Source organism: Metarhizium acridum (assembly GCF_019434415.1).
Source record: "Metarhizium acridum strain ARSEF 324 chromosome Unknown scaffold_1, whole genome shotgun sequence".
In the NCBI taxonomy this organism is placed as follows: Eukaryota; Fungi; Ascomycota; class Sordariomycetes; order Hypocreales; family Clavicipitaceae; genus Metarhizium; species Metarhizium acridum.
This window is the reverse complement of record NW_027094015.1, coordinates 2,288,188-2,307,887: the sequence shown is the minus strand read 5'-3', so window position 1 is coordinate 2,307,887 and position 19,700 is coordinate 2,288,188. Positions and strand designations below refer to the sequence as shown.

General features: G+C 50.0%; 8 protein-coding genes across 9 annotated transcripts; 4 read left to right on the top strand and 4 right to left on the bottom strand.

The window, feature by feature from the left end:
* Positions 1-238: 238 nt before the first annotated feature.
* On the top strand, positions 239-1,820 carry RPN7 (proteasome regulatory particle subunit; the record flags this gene model as incomplete). The annotated part of the gene is made up of 3 exons (XM_007811614.1): positions 239-697; positions 751-1,559; positions 1,622-1,820. 3 exons carry the CDS (start codon positions 239-241, stop codon positions 1,818-1,820), a joined length of 1,467 nt encoding a protein of 488 aa, XP_007809805.1.
* Positions 1,646-5,253, bottom strand: ALT1 (alanine transaminase). 2 transcript variants are annotated; one of them, XM_066116269.1, is made up of 3 exons: positions 5,123-5,253; positions 4,052-4,558; positions 1,646-3,916 (listed from the first exon to the last, which is right to left on the bottom strand). In XM_066116269.1, exons 1-3 carry the CDS (start codon positions 5,205-5,207, stop codon positions 2,865-2,867), a joined length of 1,644 nt encoding a protein of 547 aa, XP_065978151.1. In that variant the 5' UTR covers positions 5,208-5,253; the 3' UTR covers positions 1,646-2,864. The 2 variants fall into 2 exon arrangements, with proteins under 2 accessions (XP_065978151.1, XP_007809806.1); XM_007811615.2 differs by lacking the exon at positions 5,123-5,253 and having other exon boundaries at positions 4,052-4,944.
* A 491-nt stretch (positions 5,254-5,744) lies between these two features.
* Positions 5,745-6,427, top strand: J3458_000665 (uncharacterized protein). Its single transcript, XM_066116268.1, has 2 exons — positions 5,745-5,820; positions 5,930-6,427. The coding sequence occupies exons 1-2, from the start codon at positions 5,808-5,810 to the stop codon at positions 6,262-6,264; spliced, it is 348 nt and encodes a 115-aa protein (XP_065978150.1). The 5' UTR covers positions 5,745-5,807; the 3' UTR covers positions 6,265-6,427.
* A 115-nt stretch (positions 6,428-6,542) lies between these two features.
* Positions 6,543-9,900, bottom strand: J3458_000664 (uncharacterized protein; the record flags this gene model as incomplete). The annotated part of the gene is made up of 4 exons (XM_007811616.2): positions 6,543-8,262; positions 8,307-8,411; positions 8,461-8,692; positions 8,757-9,900. 4 exons carry the CDS (start codon positions 9,898-9,900, stop codon positions 6,543-6,545), a joined length of 3,201 nt encoding a protein of 1,066 aa, XP_007809807.2.
* A 1,358-nt stretch (positions 9,901-11,258) lies between these two features.
* On the top strand, positions 11,259-11,754 carry J3458_000663 (uncharacterized protein; the record flags this gene model as incomplete). The annotated part of the gene is made up of 2 exons (XM_066116267.1): positions 11,259-11,433; positions 11,489-11,754. The coding sequence occupies 2 exons, from the start codon at positions 11,259-11,261 to the stop codon at positions 11,752-11,754; spliced, it is 441 nt and encodes a 146-aa protein (XP_065978149.1).
* A 132-nt stretch (positions 11,755-11,886) lies between these two features.
* On the bottom strand, positions 11,887-12,789 carry ENP2_2 (Small ribosomal subunit biogenesis; the record flags this gene model as incomplete). Its single annotated transcript, XM_066116266.1, has 1 exon — positions 11,887-12,789. The coding sequence occupies one exon, from the start codon at positions 12,787-12,789 to the stop codon at positions 11,887-11,889; it is 903 nt and encodes a 300-aa protein (XP_065978148.1).
* A 100-nt stretch (positions 12,790-12,889) lies between these two features.
* Positions 12,890-13,819, bottom strand: ENP2_1 (Small ribosomal subunit biogenesis; the record flags this gene model as incomplete). Its single annotated transcript, XM_007811617.2, has 1 exon — positions 12,890-13,819. One exon carries the CDS (start codon positions 13,817-13,819, stop codon positions 12,890-12,892), a length of 930 nt encoding a protein of 309 aa, XP_007809808.2.
* A 365-nt stretch (positions 13,820-14,184) lies between these two features.
* J3458_000660 (uncharacterized protein) lies at positions 14,185-19,663 on the top strand. Its single transcript, XM_007811618.2, has 3 exons — positions 14,185-14,501; positions 14,565-14,639; positions 14,698-19,663. Exons 2-3 carry the CDS (start codon positions 14,601-14,603, stop codon positions 18,049-18,051), a joined length of 3,393 nt encoding a protein of 1,130 aa, XP_007809809.2. The 5' UTR covers positions 14,185-14,501; positions 14,565-14,600; the 3' UTR covers positions 18,052-19,663.
* The last annotated feature ends 37 nt before the right edge of the window (positions 19,664-19,700 follow it).

The following is a 19,700-nucleotide window of genomic DNA, read 5'->3' as shown; positions in this document are numbered from 1 at the left end:
GCTGAAGCCTTGTGTGTTCAGACGGGGCCCACCCAAGTCCATGTCCAGCCTTCCTTGTGGCTGCGATTCCAACAAGCAGCTCCCTCAAGCTCTCATCACCATCTCAATTGTCAAATCTGGAGTCTATTTCACGATCACTCGACTCGACGCCGGACCCTCCTCTTCGCACGTACGGACATAAACATAGCAGATCCCACAGTAACCTTCCTCTTCGTCGTCGGACTTGCCCGCCGCCGCCATGGGTTCAGATCCTCAGTACGCCAAATGGCCGTTGCTGCCGTTGTCGCAGCACGTTTTTACCCTGACAAATGCATATGCCTCGAAACCGGCACAAGAAGCAGCCGCTAAGGCATTGCAAGATGCAATCGCCGAGGATAAGATGGCTCCTTTCTATCGGTATTTGGCACACCCCATTGACGGCATTCTGAATGCTGTTGGCGAAGGTGGCGCCCTAGGACCCGGAAAGCCGTTAAGCAGGAAGTCTAGCTTGGTCGGCATGGTCGCCACCAAGGCATCGACAACAAGTGTTAATCTGCCGTGGGATGAGGCTTTGTATTCGAAGCTGAAGGAAGATAATGATAAAGAGTTGGCCGAGTTCCAGAAGGAGGAGGATGAGGCCGTTGAACAAGCTGGCGAAACAGAGGTTATGGCTGCCAAGGGAAAAAGAGCAGACTTCTGGGCCAGAGTGGGTGATAAGGTATGAGGAGTCTTTTCTTTACGCATGTGGATGGCGCTGACAACTGAAAACAGGACAAGGCAATTGCTGCGTTCGAGGACGTTTTCGAAAAGACTGGTATCCTGGGCACTAAGATTGACTTGGTTCTGGCCATAATACGTATGGGTCTCTTCTACGGAGACAAGGCGCTGGTCCAGAAACATATTGAGCGAGCCAAGACTCTGGTTGAATCCGGTGGTGACTGGGATCGCCGAAATCGCCTCAAGGCCTACGAAGGCCTTCACCTCCTCACCGTCCGATCCTACAACCTCGCCGCACCTCTTCTTCTCGACTCCCTCTCTACATTTACCAGCTACGAACTCTGCACTTACTCCAACCTTGTTGTCTACTCTGTTCTTGCTGGCTCTGTATCTCTGAAGCGCGTTGACTTCAAGTCAAAGGTTGTAGACGCACCCGAGATCAAAGCTATAATGGGTGACGGAGAGGACAAGCTGATGGCGCTGAGCGGTGCTCTGAGTGCCGGCCCTGGCGCAGACGATACTACTGGCGACAAGGCACCGCAGGCTGTCTCTACGACAGCCGTCAACCTGACGACCTTGGGATCAAGTACTGAGCAGCCCGAGGCCGAGATGGCGATTGACTTTAGCCCTCTGGCACTCTTGGTCAGCAGTCTGTACAATGGGAACTACAAGACCTTCTTCCAGTCTCTCGCCTCGGTCGAGGAGCAGTTCCTCAACCAGGACCGTTATTTGCACGAGCACAAGAGCTGGTTCATTCGCGAGATGAGGCTGCGGGCATACCAACAGCTCCTCCAAAGCTACAGAGTTGTCGGCTTGGAAAGCATGGCCAACGACTTTGGAGTCACAGTTGACTTTCTTGACCGGTACGTCGTAGCTTGGTGTACGTAAACTGCACCACAGGAAATAAGCTAACCCTGGATGACAGCGATCTTGCCCGATTCATTGCCGCCGGCCGTATCCCCTGCACCATTGACCGCGTCACCGGTAAGGGTGTGATTGAAACCAATCGACCAGATGACAAGAACAAACAGTACCAGGACGTTGTTCGTCAAGGCGATCAGCTGATTACAAAGCTGCAGAAGTACGGTCAAGCTGTCAGATTGAGGGGCAGCGAGAGGGCATAGACGGGGCGATTAACTGGATTGGAAGAGGATTGGTTGACTAGAGGTTTATTGGCGTACACTGTGCCATATAGGACGGAGTTTCTGAGCCCGACTGAACTGATACAGAAGGGGAAGAATAGGGCAAATATGTCACTAGCTGCTGTATGAATATAAATCAAGATTTCTTTGGTAAGCTGCATGCAACATGTACGCACAGCACTAAAAATTTGTGTACACAGCCCGAATTTCGTTCCCCGGACAATAAATAGTATGTACATTTCTTTTCAATGCCCATCGGATCATTCTTTTGATTAAAACCATCAGTTAACCAGAGAAAGTATCAGGCTTTCCCGACAAAAGTCCAGAAACGTATCCGCGATGACATTTGGGCAGGAGATCTCAAAAGAACTCGGATCCAGCAAAGTCGAAAGGCACACTCTTGTTACCCGGCCACAACCACTCTGCTTCTTCCCGTTCAACATGGCCCTCAAACAGAATCAGTACACCTGGCACTCCAGCCAACCGACGCACCGTCTGCGCAGTAATCCACGACGATTTCATCCACGCCTCCCTTGACGGGACTCATCCCGCCGAGGTTAGACTCGGACGCGTTCACCAGTGCCCTGGGAAAATGTGCCCCCCTGCGAGGCAACTTGGTGATGGACGGGGCGGTATCTCCTGTCAATGACTGCACAAGGCCCGGTACGGTTGGTGTAGTTGAATTTGCAAAAGTTCTATTGTATGCGATTCTCTAGTTGCCCGAGTTGGTAATTAGAAAGTACCCCAAGACAGTCAATCGGGCTGAGATATCTGGCTGATGCGGTCCTCGGGATCCGTTTATTCATATGGTAGTTTATATATAACAAAAAAAACAAGATCCGAGGTCTTGCCACCTCTAGCAAAATGCAGTGCGAGAATTTCCAAGTGCAACTTGTAAATCAAGCCCAAATCAGTGTGTCCCAACTAACCCTCGAATGCTATCCTGAGCCCCTTTGTATTCTTTGTGCCAAATATAACTCTCCATCTACGCTTTTCTTCTTTTTTCGACTCGCTCACATTAAGCGTTTACCTGTACTTGTCCATAAACTCCTTGTGAAACTTGACAATACCAGCAACCCATTCTGTACCAGGCGCAAGGAAAGTAGTTCGGAAGTGGAGCGAGCCCTCCTCCTGACCGAAGCCAGACCCAGGAACAACACAGACACCTGTGGCCTCGAGCAATTTCAGGCAGTAGAATTCGTCGGCGGTGCGCTTTTCGGCGGCGGCGGCTTCGTGAGCCTTTGCAGGTAACTGGACGGTGGGGAAGAGGTACATGGCACCTTGGGGCTCAGCGCATTGGACACCTTCCATCTGGCTGAAGGCTTTGTGGAGGGCGGAAGCGCGCTCGCGGAGTCCCTCATGGATGCCAGAGTACTCCTGGCTGTAGAGCTCGTATGACGGCTCACCAGGCCTGGGTGGGTTCACCATGAGCTCGACGAGGCACTGGCCGATGACGGGAGCGCAGAGCATAATGGACACAAACTTGTAGATTTGGGCCTCAACCTCGGGATCAAAGCCAACAAGCTCAAAGTAGCCGCCCCGATGGCCGCACTCGCCAACCATGCCCTTCGAAATGCTGTGAAGTGAAGCAAGCTCGACACCATCGTATTTGCCGGGGTTCTCCTTTTGCAACTTGCGCAGAACGCCCTTGAAGCTGTGGAATTGGCCAATGAAGACGTTGGTCTGGTACACCTCATCGGCCATGATGACGAGGTTCTCCTGTTGAGCAAAGTCGATTACGGACCTAACGTCCTCCTCGGAGAGGGAAGCACCAGTGGGATTGCCAGGGTTGATAATGACAATGCAGCGGACATCGAGACCGTCGGCCTTGCCCTTTTCGTAGGCGGCCTTGATGGTTTCAAAGCTGGTCCCCCAAGCCTTGGACTCATCGAGGTAGTATGGAACGGCTTGGGCGTCCAGAAGGGACAGAGTGGCGCTGTAAAGAGGGTATTGAGGAATGGGAATCATGATACCCGACTTCTTGTCGGCGCAAATGACGTGGAGAAGAGTGTTGACACCAGATGAGGCGCCAGTCGAGAGGTAGATCTTGGAAGGATCAGCAGGAAAGCCATCGCGACCTGCCGAGTGTTAGTATTTTCCACTCTCTGACCGGTCGTGCTGGCAGAGTCCCGGCAAGCGGTGATTGGAGCCGGAAACCAGAATAATTGGTAAAAAAAGGGCAAGTTATAAAGTCAGTGGGAAAAATGACTTACGCTCCAGGAAAGCAGCAATGCTCTCCTTGATAGCAGGGGCGCCAGCACTGGCACTGTATGCACCAACAGAGCCGACCTGCTTTAGCAACCATTTGGCACGCTCAATAACATCAGTCTTGTAGCCAAGACCATTGATCAAAACATCCTCCTTCTTGAGAAGTTCAGGGTTCTCCAGCAAGCTCAGAACTTGCCTGAAAAAGGTAATCGGTTTCTGGTCGAGCTGCTGGGGGTTTCCGATGTTGGCCGAGATGACCTGATCAAAGGGCAGGTTGGTGTCACCGTCCTTGAGGCGGGCACGGTACTCTTCAGACTTGACGGCGAGCTCGCCACGAACGGCGTACTGGGCACGCACGACGTGCTGGTTGATGGTATCGCGGGCCAATCTCATCGTCGACAACTGGCGGTGGTGTTCCTGATACAAATGTAAGCGGCGGTGGAGGGGCGATGATGACTCGAGGATGTTTGGCGGGGCACTAGCGGGCAAAAAATGCCGACGAGGGCCAGCTTCTGCATGCAACTATGTTAGACCTTGGTCCGGTATTGTGCTAGAGAGTCAAGGTTTGGCAAGGAGAAAAGAAGGAACAAAGTACTGATTGCGGGGAAAAGAAAAATCGACAAAAATCCCCAAGTGTAAAAGACGCAATGACCAAAGCGCTGGGAGCCGGACTAGCATCTCGGACACGCTGGCGCCGGGCAGGGACTGACATGGCTCGACTTGGGGGAGAAAAGCAGGCTGTTACACAACGAAATAGTCATTTCGTCTCTTTTGCTCCCGATCATCGCGTCTCTCCCCAGGGCTGTGGGGCGGTTTCTGGAACCAGACATCAATCCACGGCCAAGGACGGCATTTAACGCATTCAGCGGCGCAGTCCTCCGCTGCGGGAGCGGCGTCCGCTTGGTGTATGCCATCTGCATCGGCCTGACGGTTCAATCGTCCGTGTCGTCCAGCGGTGGTGTCCGAGACCGGGGATACCCGCGACCAGCCAAGGTGAGGAGGTCCCTGAGATGCATTTCAGAGCACACAAGGTGTGGAGGAGAGAAGAAACAGAGTCCATAATGTTTTCGTCTTACCCAAACTGTGGTACCTGGCACGCGGCACAGCATGGCTGGTCCCCCGTACCACTGACAAATGCCCCTGCCTCGTCGCAAAGCTCATCCTGCTATCGCTTGTGGTCCAACTTGAACAGTAGTTTGGCCCTCCGACGCCCGGATTCTAGTAGTGAACGATGGCGATGGCTGTGTACGGCGTGGAAAGGTGGAAGTCTTTGCGTTGCGGAATGGTGGTCGAGACCAAGGCCAGACACAGACAGACAGGGACTTCTACTCGGTCTAATTTCATGCCTTTTACCCATTGCTACTAAACACTCACTCGCTGACCGGGATTTCAAAGAGGATGGGCAAGTCTGCCACTGAGTATTGCTACTAGTTACTGTACAGCCCCAGCAATATTTACCTAGTAGTCTAGTCATCAACCTGACATCAAAGGATACACGTATTATGTATTAGTTTAGGTAGTAACAGGTACTTGACACCCCACCCTTCCTTTCTCACCACATGGCGCTTCACCTCAGACAGCAAGAACCCTTACCCACCCAGCCTTGATCAGCCGGCTCGGGGCCACCTTTCGCCGACGAGCTTGGCCCAGGGTCCCGAACTTTGGCCTCGACAGCTTCCCACCTTCACGACAGACAGATGACGGGCCAGATTCCCTATCGGCCGCTCACACATTACACACAACCATCCCTCATCCGCAACAATGGCCAAGAAAGGTATGACACTCCTTTTATTCGTCCCCTCTGTACCTCTGCATCGATTGAGTAGAGCTTGCTCGCCGAGTCGAGAGTATTTCACTAACGTGTACATTCTTCCACATCATAGCCAAGGCGCGATTGATCAATGTCCGTCTCATCTCCATGGCCATGACAGGTTTCTTTTACACCTTCAAGAGACCACGAACGGCGCCTCTCATGGGCATGATGAAATACGATCCAATTGGTACGAATACGACCCTCTCGCATTTCGACTACCATGTGACTGGCCTAGAGCAATTCGCTAACGGATTCTCGCGACCATGCAGTGCGCAAAAAAGTTCTCTTCCTCGAAACGAAAAAGAGGTCAAAGTAAACGGGCCAATGCGTCCCAAAAATTGTATTTTTGACTATTGCCATTCATTAGCTGCCGCAACCGGGGTTGGATTATATAGTATTTGCTGAAAACGTCCGGAGCAGACCGATTGCGCCGGCGCTGTATATCACACATGATGGGCATTTTTGGAGTTTGGGGATATGCTTGCAACCTGCTGCGGTAATGAACTAGTTTCCGCACTGTACGATTATAAAATATTTCCATGATCTAGATACATACATCTTTACCACAAAATCTTACATGATCCGAACTTCCAAACCGTGAAGCAAAGCAAAAGTCGAGGCCCTGTTCTCCATGGCCCCGTTTTCTACCTCGAGTGAAGGCATTTGAAGATGGATGGTTGGAATCACTGGCTGGCCTGTTGAAGTTTGATCCCGCCGCCATGAATAGTGTCTGGGTCGCTGTACAACTTCCGGTCCTGTGTTTGCCCTAGTTTGGGTTGGCTTTTGGTGCCCTCTAGGTCTTTGTCCTTCGACAAACTCATCGCTTGGGATTCGATACTTAATTTATTCTCCAAACCACTTGTTAGTTTGACGCGCTTGAGTTTTGGACATTCGCCATCATCTAGCTTGAACTTGCGTTTCTGCGATATGACTTGACTGGGTACAACCTTGAGCTGGGGTTGAAAGTCTGTAACTCTTGGTAGATTGAAGAAAGTCTCTTCTGACTTGTCGGTAATGAAACCAGAAGAAATATCAGCTATTATTTTCTGACTGGCCGCACTTGCGCTGCTGATGGTCGTGGTTGTCTTTCTGCTCTCCAGTATTGGGCCTAATTCGGTTTCCGTTTCATTGCTCTGGTGCTGCACAACAATCGATTCTTGCGATAAGGATAAGCTATTTGCCTTCAAAATGGGACGCACTGCCATCGGAATCCTTCGTCTCTTCTGCTCTTGTTCAATGGAGGGTGGTGACGAGGGAGATTGAGCTTCAGTAGGGCTTTGAACTTGAACTCTCTTTTGCCCGAACTCTGAATTGCTATTCTGCGTTGTACGAATCTCATCGCTCTCGGTGCTCATTTCTCTATCGTTATTTGAGTTTTCGGGCTGGTTGTATCTGTCGTTTGGATCCATTAGTTGACTGGGTTTAAGCTGATCTGCAGCCCGTGGTGGAGTGACCACATTGCTATTAATCTGCGGCAGATTGATTCCCAGCTGTTGTTTAACCCAAGTTTCCTGTTTAGCAAGATCAGTCGATGCAGAATCGAGCATGCTGCTGACTCGTGAAAACTTTGCCAGTTGCTCGCTACATCCATCAATCTGTGATGGCAACTGTTGAAGGATTTTCAACTTTGATCTAATCGAGTCGACTATTTGGATATCAGAATGCCATCTTTTCTGAAGATCAGTAGTTTTCGAGACTTCTTTCTCCAGCTGAGAAATCTTGTCTTGCAGAGTTACTGCTGCGTCATCTTGTTCATCGTGCTGGCTAGGTTTCCCCTGGTTCGCCACTCTTGCCCCAGACTGACCTAAGTGTTCACTTATCGAGACGACAAGACCTTCTAGGCTAGCAAGTATTCTTTGGGTGTCTTTAGGGTCATATCCTGCATTCGATGTCTCCAGATGCAAGTTCTTGTCCAGCAAACTCTGAACGCGGTCTCTGATTTGCTGCAATGCAGCTTTGGTCTCATCGTCTCTGGTTGCCACTGCAGTGTTGAGAGAATCAAGCTTTGAAAGGCACGTGTGCCCAGACGCAATCACGATTTTCTCCAAGTCCTCAGTCCTGTCATTGCCTTCATTAAGCAGACGAACAACATCCTTTTTCAATGAATCTCGCTCCGCGTTGATGACGTCCCGCTCTTTAGTAAACCATGTGGTCATTTCTTCACCAATATGCTGGCAAAGCTCTCGGTTTAAAGTGACATCACCGTGGACAGTGTCAAGTTTCCTGATAGAGTCGTAGATTTCAGCTGCAAATTGGTCTTGCATGCTTGTCTGTTGCTTAGTTAAGTCGCTCAGTGCAGTACGCATGAATTTGAGTTCCGCCTGGCAGTCATTTCTGATTCCCACCAGCGTCTCATATGTGCAGCTTTGTGCGCCACCAATGTCGGAAAGCGCAGAGAATACACTACAAATTAGTATTTGGAAGAAAGTTTTAAGAAGAGTGCTCACTCTGTTGAGACTAGCTCATGGAGACCTTCCACCAAGGAGGCAATGCCAATCTCCTTGGACGCATTGCTTGCAAGTCCCTTCACTAGCACTTCGAGGTTTTGCAGTCTGTCCTAAGTCAATGACAAATATTATGAATTGGGCTCTATTAGCTGACCTGCGACAAACGCTTTCAGATAACTCAAGCTGCTGAGTCTGATCAACAGCATTTGTAGAGATCGATTCGTGCAATGACTTGACAGTGTTTACTAGATCTTGTACCTCATCACTTTGAAGTGGTTTCACCGACATAATTTGGTTCCGTAGGTCGCTTGAAATTTGCCTCTCGGTACAAAGAGCTTGCTCCTGCGCCGATATTCTCTCCCGGAGACGTGTAATCTCTTCACCTCCTGCCGTGATGTTAGTAAACAAGGAACATATCATAAGATATCAAATATGGATTCGGCTGCATACTGGCTTCTACTTCTTTCTCTAGGCCAGATCGCAACTCGTCTAAGCAGTGCCTCATTTTCTCCCTCTTCTCGTGACTATTGGTGAGAGCTGTTTCGATTGCCTTAGTCTCAGCTACTCGTGTTTCATTTTCCTGCCGAAGTTTTTGGATCGAATCATGATAGAACTCTTTGGCTTGTAGAAATAATCGTTGCTGTTCTAAGATGGCCTCGTTGAGTTTTGTGCGATATGTCCTGGATTTTTCGGCGAGAACAACGTCTCGCTCCTTTGTCGAGCGTAATTCTTCTTGCATGGTGGAAAGCTTCTGTGATAATGTCGAGTTTTCGAGTAGAGCCTCTGCAACCTTCTCCTCCGAATGCTTTAATTTTTGCTCAGTATCCTTACGCCCAGCCTGTTCATTGTCTAACTGATGGCGAGCTTCCGTTAACTTGGCGTACTGTCGACGAAGATCCTCTCGTAGTTGGTCTATTTCCAGTCTAGCTTGAGCCCTCTCCTCTTCTGCAATATTGATACACTCGTTCCAGTACTGTGCGACTTGTTGCATAAGCATCTTCTTTCGCCCAGGTTCTGGTTGAGATCGATGCTTGTTTACGCTGCTTCTCTTTCTGGAGATGTTGCTCGTGCGGGACCCCGAACGACGGGCAAAACCTCCATCGTAAGCATTTGCACCAAAAAACTCCTCTGGCTGAGGAATCGTTTCATGGTGTTCGTCATTGACTGGAAGATGTGACTTGTTGGGTGTGACGCGGTATGGACCTTCTAAATCACCACAAGTACTCACGGATGATGGACGGGGTCGGCATTGGTCTTTTCTGATATTGGTGATATTTGTTAGGCGGTCCTCTCGATAGTTGTCCTTGGAGTACCTTGCATTGAGCAATATGGGCAATTCATCGGATGCTTTTTTTGGGCTGGCCTGAGCCGACATTGTCAGGTTCGGCAGACGATGTTTGGCTTGACCCGGCTTTTTCTCTTGCTGCTTCCCTGCGATGTCATTAATTTTAGGACGGTTCAGTGCTTGGTGTTGCCAAAGAAACCCCGGATCCTCTTGGACAGGGCACTGGTCCACAGTATTCATGGCAGTGGAAGAGAACTTAGAGAAGTAAGGTGCTTTGTCAGTGTGAGCTACGGGGGCTTTTGGAGACATGGTGAATAGCTTTGCAGTCCTGAGTGAAGGATTCGGTTCCTGTATGTTATAAATTTGTCTTGATGAGGAGAAAATTGAAGACAGTGCTCAAGGAATAAAAGTGTGCGTTGTTTGACACGAAAAGAAAAAAAAAAGAAAAAAAAAAACAGCGATTGAGGCTCCTTCCCGTAAATGTTCTAATGTCGGGCAGGTACGATCACGCTCTCGCTAACATCTCCTCGACTTGTAAGGTCGGCGTGCAAAGGAAAACAGCCGGCAGAAATAAATCCTCTTCCGCTGAATAACCCAGGGTTCTTTGTGTTGGAGAGTATTATCAAAATCTACTTGCATGGGAGATATTCTGTCCTATACTAAATTAATTTGTTTTTGTTCTTGGCGCCTTTGGATAAAGCAATGGCGGTGCCAATCTCAGGATATTAAATGAAGCTCATGAGCACACCAGGCATCCTTAATATAGAAGCAACATACTATATATAAAAAGCAGCACTTACGGGAGTGAGGAGCATTTTTTCTGGATGCGCCATTGGCTTTCTACTACGTGGGTTCTTGATGTCCGCAGAGTTGGTGAGGTCCAAGTCATGATGGCAACGTAATGCTGGCTGCCAAGTACGGGCTAAAAATAGCAACCTCATGGAGTGTAGTGAACGATTTTACTGGTACTTGCGCAAATTTTGACTTTTTTTTTATCGACTGCCTGTGACGGTGAGCCAAGCTTTCACGGGACCTGCTGCTCATGTCGGCGCTTCAGGTCGTACTCGAAGCTTCAGTAGCACGACATTGCCACATGTCAACTCGCCAGGGGCTTTCAAGGTCGTCACACATTGAATTCAGGCCCCTGCTTCAAGTTCTGAAAATCATAGTGACGACAAGGTTGGCCGTTCTACCTCGACAAGAAGAATGTGCACCATTGGCTTCCCATTGGCATCTCATTGGTGGGTCGACAGGGGAGAGTGCTGGTGCTCGGCGCTTCGCTTCCACACAGAGCCAATCGTTTGGCTTGAACGTCTCTTTTGAGTGGTGGCCCACGAAAATCGGAGCCAGGGTCCGTCTTCAGCATCCAATGAACTCTTCGGCGGCTGGCGATACGACAGGTCACTACCGGCAGCGCATGCGGGATACATCATCTTCTCGGCAAAGAGGCGGCAGTTCAATGGTATGGCGCACGGAGTCTGGAAGAGAAAAAGATGGGAGAGTCTGTGTTGTCGCAAGTTGTGCCTTGTCCATTTATATTTGGGTTGATCGCCTTATCTGCTTCTGTTTTAAACAACATTCTACCCTGCTACACCAAACGATACTGGGATATCACAATAACAGTACTGAGCGCCTGCATCTCATTTCCAACACTGGCTTATGTCGCCATGGCTACTACGACTCATCCTTTCCCATTGCCCACCTATGCCAACCCTGGCTATGACGGCACCAAGGGAGAAGACATTGGCAACGGAGGCGACAGTTCCACGAGCTCCATGGGCATTTCGACCGGCGGCCTAATTGCTATTGTTGTCATCGTCTTTGTTGTGGCTATAATCGGAGGTATGCAATATCTTCCCCCAACCGGGCTTGCCGTCGCTAACCTCAAGAATCCCAGTCTGCACCGCGACCCTATTCTTCATTGCTAAGAAACGCGAGTGGAAAGCAAGTGAAGTGCTCAGACATTCCGTCAAGAAAGTTGTCGCTGCCATCACGCCCAGAAGAACAGAATTCCCAAACTCGGTGAAACGATCTATGAAAACATCGAAACGAGACATAAGCACTATGAGCGAGGATGATCTCCCCGCTACACCTCGGCTTCGTCTAGAAGACTTGGAAAAGGGGTTTGCGTTAGGGAAAGTACAAAGCAAGCATCCAAAGTGATTCGCCAAGGTGATATAGGCGGCGGTGATGATTGGTATGCGAACCATGTAGAACGACCATGGGAACCTATTGGGATATCTGGAATTTCGGCAATAAAAAGATAGCATTGTGACGCGGTCGTGGTACAGGACTTCACATTCTCCTGAATGTGTTGGAGCTGGCACTCCTCCGTTCGCCTCTTTGCTGTTGCCGAGGTGATGGCTGGTCTTGTTCTTGTAGCTTCTTCTTTTTCGATTCGGGCATAAATGTAACCTGGCGCTCGCCGCCGATATCGCCATGCCGTGCCTTGGTGACCCGTCCTGATTTTTGTGTTCGCGACCCTAGAGCGGTGTCTCTCAAAGGCTGACCTTCGTTTTGCGTCGAAGATACCCTCATTGTTATATCATTCCCGGATTTGCCCGAATTACGTATCTCGTCTTCGCTTCCGGATTCGTCATCAGAGTCCTTGGCTTGGTAACGGGTTGGAGCCTTAGGATCCACAGGCTGCTCAGTTTGTGTGCTGGGGTTGAGCAGCTGGAATGTCTTGCTAGTCTCGTCCACCATGAACTCTTCATCTTCGAAGACCGCTGCGAAACGGTCGTCTCCCAAAATACCAGCATTGGTATCGACCTTTTCTCTGTTCTCCTGCTTCTTGAGTATCTTGTCAACCAACTTCTGGTTGACCTTGACCTTCTTGGTGCCCCGGATTCTACTGGCACGCTCCTTCTCGACTTTGTCCTTGACGCGTTTCATTCTCTCTTCTTCCCAGGCGTACGGGTTGACAATCAACTTAGCTTGCTCATAAAGCTTGGAAGCGACAAAATATCCGTGCATATATGGCCGCAGGAGGTTCGTCTTGCCGATCAAATGAGCTAGACTCAATTGTTTCAATTCTGGCAGGGTCAAGAACTTGTAGTTGTCGTATGTCTCGGTATGTACCTCCTCCGCCATTTCTTCCACCATGCTGTCGAGGAATGCGCACCATTTCGGTGCTGGACCAAGCTGAGGGATGAAGAATGCGTGTTGTTGCTTGCCCTCGTTAGCAGTGAGGAGCATGCCGGTATTTCTGCACCATGCCACATCATTGATATCTACGACGGGCTCGACCGAGGTCCAAGGCTCGCCAGTTGCCTCATCCCAAAGCTTAATGATACGCTTATCGGCTGACATGATTTTCTTCTCTTGTGACGAAGTCGTCATGTGAAAGAGCTTCTTGACCTGGGAAGCCATATCCGTGATCCTTCTTGAGTAGAGCCACCGGACGGCGCAGATCGAAGAGTTGAATCATGCCAGTGGAAGAACCGGTGGCGAGCGACAATCCCGATGAGCTGAAGTCTAATGCCGTGATCTCACCGTCGTGCCCAGCTAGCAATGCGACTCGAGATTTCGAACGTGGGTCCCAGAATTCAACAGTGCCTATAGACGTTCCAAATGCCATAAGGTTGTGTGTGCTTTCTGCATTTGAGGCGACATTGACACTTCCAACGTCAATACCACCCTGCAACCCGCCTCCAGTCAATTCGTCGTCACCGCCAACCTCGATTTGGTATGACTTCATGAAACGTCCTTGCTCTAAATTCATCCGGAAGACTTCGCCTTTCCCTTCGGAGTCCAACCCGACCGCGGGCACCAAAGCTTCGGTAGCATAGCGATCGTAAAGCACATCTCGCCCGTATCTTGGGAGTCGGACCTCGTAATGGCACCCCATTGGGGTATGGAATTCGAGTCTTCGATCATTTTGGAGATGTAAAGATTTAGAGTAGTCGGAAGAAAGGAGAACAAATGAATGATTCAAAGAATTTGTGTGGCGGGTAAAGGACAAAGAAAGCTGTGGGAGGTTATGAACATGTATCTGCGGCTTGTAGGTGCCAGTGCTCATTACCCATTCCCCATCTTCGCTCACCCGAATGCAGTTGCTAGCTTCTTCGAATTCGAAATCCTGGAGAAGTTCAACGCGATTCTGATATTCCGGGTCATTCTTCAAACTTCGCTTCCGTCTGCGAGCAAGCCAGTCTGGGAGCGGTCGGGCAGTAGATGCACCCGAGATTGTGTAGACCGGGACGGTCCCGGGATTGGAGAGCTTCATGGTGAATGTGTTGAATGTTTCCTGATCATCCGTATGCTTTTTGATATTCTCGGTATCTTTGCGAACGTTTGCGCGCGTCAAATAGACGGCAAAGTTGGTTGGTGTCTTGTCCCGCGGAGTTTTGCGTCAAGATAGTCGAGAAATCCCACCCACGATAACGGTATCAGGAAAAAAAAAATTAAGGTGACCGCCCCCGGTGAAGAATTAATAAGTCCCCACTGTACTCGGTGAAGGACCCCACCGATCGAGGTGAGTACGCTAGGAAACAGCTCAGGCTCTCTCACTGGACACCCCCAGTTTTCGTGAGACCCTCCACTTTTACGACGTCAAAAGTTACCACGGGGGAGCGCAACACTGCCTTGGCTTTGACTTTTCATCTTCTTTACGGCACCCCGCGACCCTGGACCTTCATACAACAGAGATTACTGCATATTGTACCTCAAGCTTCCTTTTGCGGCGCCAATCAATCCTATAGCGACAACGCGGCTCGTCTCTCTCCGATCCGACAGAGGTATCGCGACCTTGGCTCAGCGGGCCGAACAACGACCTCCGCTGAGATGGAGCCAGTGAAGCTGCCGGATTAGGGAATCGCATGTTGTAAATAAAATATCTTCTTTACGAAACAAAGGGCTGCGAAGAAAGACTGGCTTCGTAGCCAAGCTTTTTGGACATCACCGCTCCTGTTCGTCTCACCATTGCTTTTCTGCTCGCTGGGACGTCTAACAATTCATGTGGTGTGGCACAGGCTAGTCGCAAGCGCCTCACAAACGAAGTAACCGAAATGGATGCTGCCGAATATGACACCAATGTCCTCGTCGTGGTGCGTCCGTGGTTGAGAGTCCCACCATGGGGGTTACGAGAACTAATCTGTGTGACAGAACAACATCGCTTCGATTTCCTTTCGCGTGTACGAACCGTCTTCAGATCAGTCCCTGAGCTTTGGCCTGGCGGCCATTGATATTGAGAACTCTTTGAGAGAAAAAGGTCATATCGTTTACTACGACGCCAGCAGACGGGGTATATGGCACTTCAGAATAGTCGGCAAGGAGGGGAGTGATGAAGTCAGTAGCCAAGAGCTAGATTCATCTCTTAGCTTGCGTGGCTACTCACTTATTGTAGGAGAAGAGGGATCATTTGAGCCAAGCAGTCTTCCGAGACCTCGATCACAACAACCACAGACAGGATATACACCTACCAGTTCAACTTCAAGCGCGCCTGCTTTGGATCAGTCGCAACGCTATGCGCCAACTGCGACACCGCATCTTGGGCCACCTGGATTACAGGAGCAAGACTCAAAGGGCCACACTTCGGTAACTGACGCGAAGTTGGTGCAGGGAGGGTCATCGTCTCCCAAAGCTTATGAGAGCTTCGTCGTCGCGACCCTCTTAACGATACAGTCAGCCTTCTGCCGCCACACAGATTCGATTCCTCTAAACTACCGGACCGTATTACTTTCACAGGATATTCTAGGAAATGATGGATCTCTCGACGTGATCACAGAAAAAATTCCTACAATCGGTACATTTGGCGCCTACCTAACAACCACAGGTGTTCTTGTAGTTTGTATGGGCATCTCATTATGTCAAGGTCTATTGTCCTATGGTGACATGCTCAACCAAGCTCCGGATGTACCTGGACAGCAAATTCTTGCGGCTCCATTTGGCGTGATCGCCAGCAACCAGCCCGCTGCTCAACTTGATGGGGGTACAGCGAGTATGGCGCAAACACCAAACACACAAGCACTGAGTCTTCGAGGAGCTCCAGATATTCACAATTCGCTTTGGAAGCAAGCATGCCTGAAATTTTTGCACCTCCGAGGTGTTGCCCAATCCAAATTAACAGATTGTTTCTGGATGAATATACTCATATCTAAACCCAAACTTCAAGATGCAAAGAGCGATATCAAGAGGTCGCCAATGCCCAATTCTACCGTCACGATTCCCTGGCCGAGCCCACTATGCTTTAGGAAGCGTCCTGTTGAGGTGTCATCCACAAGTCGAGTGGGTGAGATAATACTGCGAGGACATGAAGAAAGCCACGATCCTTTAGGTAATGCACAGTTTTGGTTTAGTTCCACACCTGAGAGAGACGAGAAGATATCCAAAAGAAAGGCAGAACGCGTGGCAACATCAAGTGAGGGCTTCAGTGGCGATTCTAGACCTACAAGGCTAAATGGGCAGTCTCCTCTAACATTGAGGCGGCCGAGTACAGCCGCAGCTGGCTCTATGTATCCTACTCCGCCTGACGCTTTACAAAATGCAAATGGGGTAACGCCCTCTCTTGATGGTACGCTGTCAAGCCCAGGAAATCCTTTGTCTGCCGCGGCTGTGCCAGAAGGCGATAACAACGGGTCAGTCTCCATGGCGATGGGGGAATCTTTCGAACCGGTACGAGATTTTTCAGAACCTAAAAGGCAAAGAAGCGACAGCAATCTTCTTGGCGAAGCTGATCACATGTTTGGCGACATGGGCGAAGATATGTTTGGCGACAACGACATCACAGAAGCTGACTTCAACTTTTTTGATGAGGAGCCCGAGGACATTGATCTCGAGGCTGCATTGGATGAGATGGATGATGCAACAACGGCTGCAACTATTGGTGCAGAGGAGCATACAGCTGATGAAGAAATATCGAATGCCAGGGAGCCTATAAAGGAAGAACCACAGTCTGAGAAGGATGCTGGTGGATTCACCAAACCCGAGCTGCGCCACGCCATCAGCGTACAAAACGATAATGCGATGCCGCGAGGGAGAGAAATTCGGCCCGTTTCTATGAAACGAGAGTCTAGCCCATTCGACCCTCATACTGTATTCAAACGAGTTTGTGCATCATTGGCGGCAACTGAAAAGGACGGCGCTTTTACCACAGACACCAGTCGCATGACCAAAATATTTGAAAAGATGGATTTTGACCCAACTCTTCCTATGATTAACAAGAAATATGAACAAGGTGGCCAATTTGACTATAGCAAAAGCACAACCGCTGGAAATTCAAGGCTTGACCATGGCGTATTGCCGGAAACCGATTACTTGAAGCGCCATGGTAAGCTACACAGAGGATTAAAAGAGCACAAATTATATGCGAGGTCGCTTATGGGACCTTTATCTGGCCTTGAGCCGCCGACCTCGGGCCGTAGCCCTACAAAATTGGACACACAGATGTCGGATGACGAACAAAGCAGCACGGAGTCTGACCAAGACGACTCAAGTTATACGAGTGACGAACCGACGTCACCGCCGAAGTCTAGTGTCAAGCAAGCGCCAGTGGAGGATGATGCTGTGTCTCAGGTTACCTCTTTGAAGGAACAAGATGTGACTGAGGAGCCAGACTATCAACTTGCGGTTGAGCTCCCACGTCTATCCAAGCCTGAAACCCCAGAGTTGCCTCTTTCAATGCTTTTTTCAGATCCTGAGCCCCTTCCCCTGGAGCTCTCTCTTAGTGATGAGGATCTAATCCAGGCAGCCCAAATATTGACAGAACAGGCTGCTACAGGCTCCTTGGATCTTTGCAATACCGATTATCCCTCCAACACCTCGATTGTAAGTCAGGGCCGAGCAACTTTACTAAGTGACGCCAGGACAGCACTTCAGCAACTTCGAGAGGCTCTCTCAGTCTTTCTGCGGGGCGTGGAACCTGTTCGCCTCAAGGCATTTCTAGATATTCAAGATGTACTCTTACAAGGTCAACCCAGGATGCAACCACGTCCCATACCTGGGAGAGACACGAATGCCGAGCAGATCCGCCCCAGCAATCTATATCAGATTCCGGGACCACATTTGGAGGTTCGCAGGTCAGATGCAAAACTCTCAGTCCTGCCCTCAGCTGTTGCATTTTGGGAAAGTCTAGGGCTGGCGCCATCTTCAGGCAACAAGGACATAACCGCAGTCTGCGTTTTTCCGGGATGGAAGGGGATGACCGATAATGCCAAGACATTTTTGGGGCGGATCAAGAGTGTCTACGAAGTTCTGAGACTCGGATCTTTCGAAAATATGGCCTTAGCATCAGACATGGATTCTGGCGTTCTTCCGTACGAAATGGACCGTATTTCAACTTCTCCCGATGCCGCATTGACGGGGCACGGTTCAGCTTTGATAGGCGCTATGGAGACGTTGCGAGGTTCACTTTCCAACTTGACTGTTTCGGACACGAACATTGTTGTTTATTTCGTCTATTCCCCAAATAATCCTGGCACCATAGTCGAGGCATGTGCAGCATTTCAGCATTTTCTTTGATTCATACCAGAAGGACCTGGCTGCAAAGAAAGAAACTGCAACAAATGAGCTCGTTCTACAGCTCGTCTCCTCTGAGTTGCTATCTTCGCCAACTTCAGTGGTGGTCACTCCCTCTGTTGATCTCGTGAGGCTCTGCATCGAGACGTATGACCGTTGTACCCTCTTTGGCGGACCAATGCCTGCCCCGGCCATTCGACTAGAACAGCCTCTTCCACGAATCATTGACTTCAAGCTCAACACACAACCTTCCGTGTCTCTCATCAGAGAAAACTCGTGCATTCACGTTGCTTATGCTCAGACTGTGGATGGGCGTTGGGTGACGACTGCTTGGACAGACGATCGCGGTAACCAGCAAGCGACTGCCTCGTACTGCTTGGGACGGAAAGGCAGGCCACTCTCTACGTCCATGAGTGAGGTAGCCCATGAGATCTGGCAATCTACTCTGGACCTGATCTCGGCTTGGAAAGTGCACTGGCGAATCATTATCACAAAGTGCGGCCCAATGGATCAACAAGAAATCGATTCCTGGGTCAATTTGGCCCATGCAGAAACCAGGCTCCAAGTGACAATGATCCTGATGACGGTTGATACAGATCCGTGGCTACAACTGGTTCCTCCCGTGGTCAAGCTACCACAGGCCTCGGTGCCTTTCTACACGACACCGGTTTCGACGCCGCAGGCGAACATCGTATCGCCGGAGCAGAGTGCCACTCCAGCAACCCCAGCGAATGTGACGGCTGCAACTCCCGGAGGAGGAGAAGCGGGAGCGGACACTGAAACCGATGCGATTCTTGCCGATGTCACAGACCAGACTTGGGGAGCCATTGTTGGCCACCGGCTGAATAATTCCTTGGGCGTGACGGACTTGTATCCAGCGCTGGTCAGCGGCTTCCTGATCAAGAGGACAGGCGCGCGAGCTGAAGATGTGCCGATGGCCATGCAAGTCAATCTCATACACACGGATGCCTTCCCAAGGTCATACGAACCCCTTTTGAGGGAAATGCTCAGCTACTTTAGAGGGCTTGCCACCCTATCGAGAGCTAGGGGGATGGTGTCAAGAGAAACGGATGTTCGTCCATGGCATATTGCCGCAGCTGAAAAGGCTGCCCGGGCCATGTATCTTCTCATGTGATTTGTAGCCCAACTTGTGCATTTGATATTATTCAAGCAAAGAGTCACGAACATGTAGATGAACGAGCATTGGGGCGGAGTTGTTTTATTGGCGAATTGCATGGCGTTTTGAGGGTTTGGCAAGACATTTTTTTGTATGAGTTAGTTTTGAGAGAAGAAAAAAAGGCCGGGGGGATGGGGACTCACGGATACGATGTGGATGTACAAAAATACTTTAAGCTAGGGCATGATGATACCCAAAGCCTGTTGCGTTTGCAGAAACTGTGATGTCGGTTGATGACTATGTTGGCTCAGGCTGCTGTGGTCCATGACGCATTGGAACCAGAATCATCGAATTGACTCAACAATCATGCATCCCACAGATCCCTCCCCAAGACGGTGCTGAACAAGGACGCCAATGAATGCCAAGCTATGCTGCAGATGAGTCAACCTTGCAATTGAACCGTGTTGTCGTCGGGTGTCTTGCTGGTGTGTGGCGAAGTTTCGGCAAGGGTAAATATGGAGCACTAGTCGAGTCG

Excerpts from the sequence above, each read along its gene's own strand:
- J3458_000660 (XM_007811618.2), top strand. The coding sequence starts at position 14,601 with ATGGATGCTGCCGAATATGACACCAATGTCCTCGTCGTG. Across the intron at positions 14,640-14,697 it reads ACACCAATGTCCTCGTCGTG|AACAACATCGCTTCGATTTC; the intron begins GTGCGTCCGTGG and ends TCTGTGTGACAG.
- ALT1 (XM_066116269.1), bottom strand. The coding sequence starts at position 5,207 with ATGAGCTTTGCGACGAGGCAGGGGCATTTGTCAGTGGTACGGGGGACC. Across the intron at positions 4,559-5,122 it reads TGCCAGGTACCACAGTTTGG|AAGCTGGCCCTCGTCGGCAT; the intron begins GTAAGACGAAAA and ends AGTTGCATGCAG. Across the intron at positions 3,917-4,051 it reads CATTGCTGCTTTCCTGGAGC|GTCGCGATGGCTTTCCTGCT; the intron begins GTAAGTCATTTT and ends AACACTCGGCAG.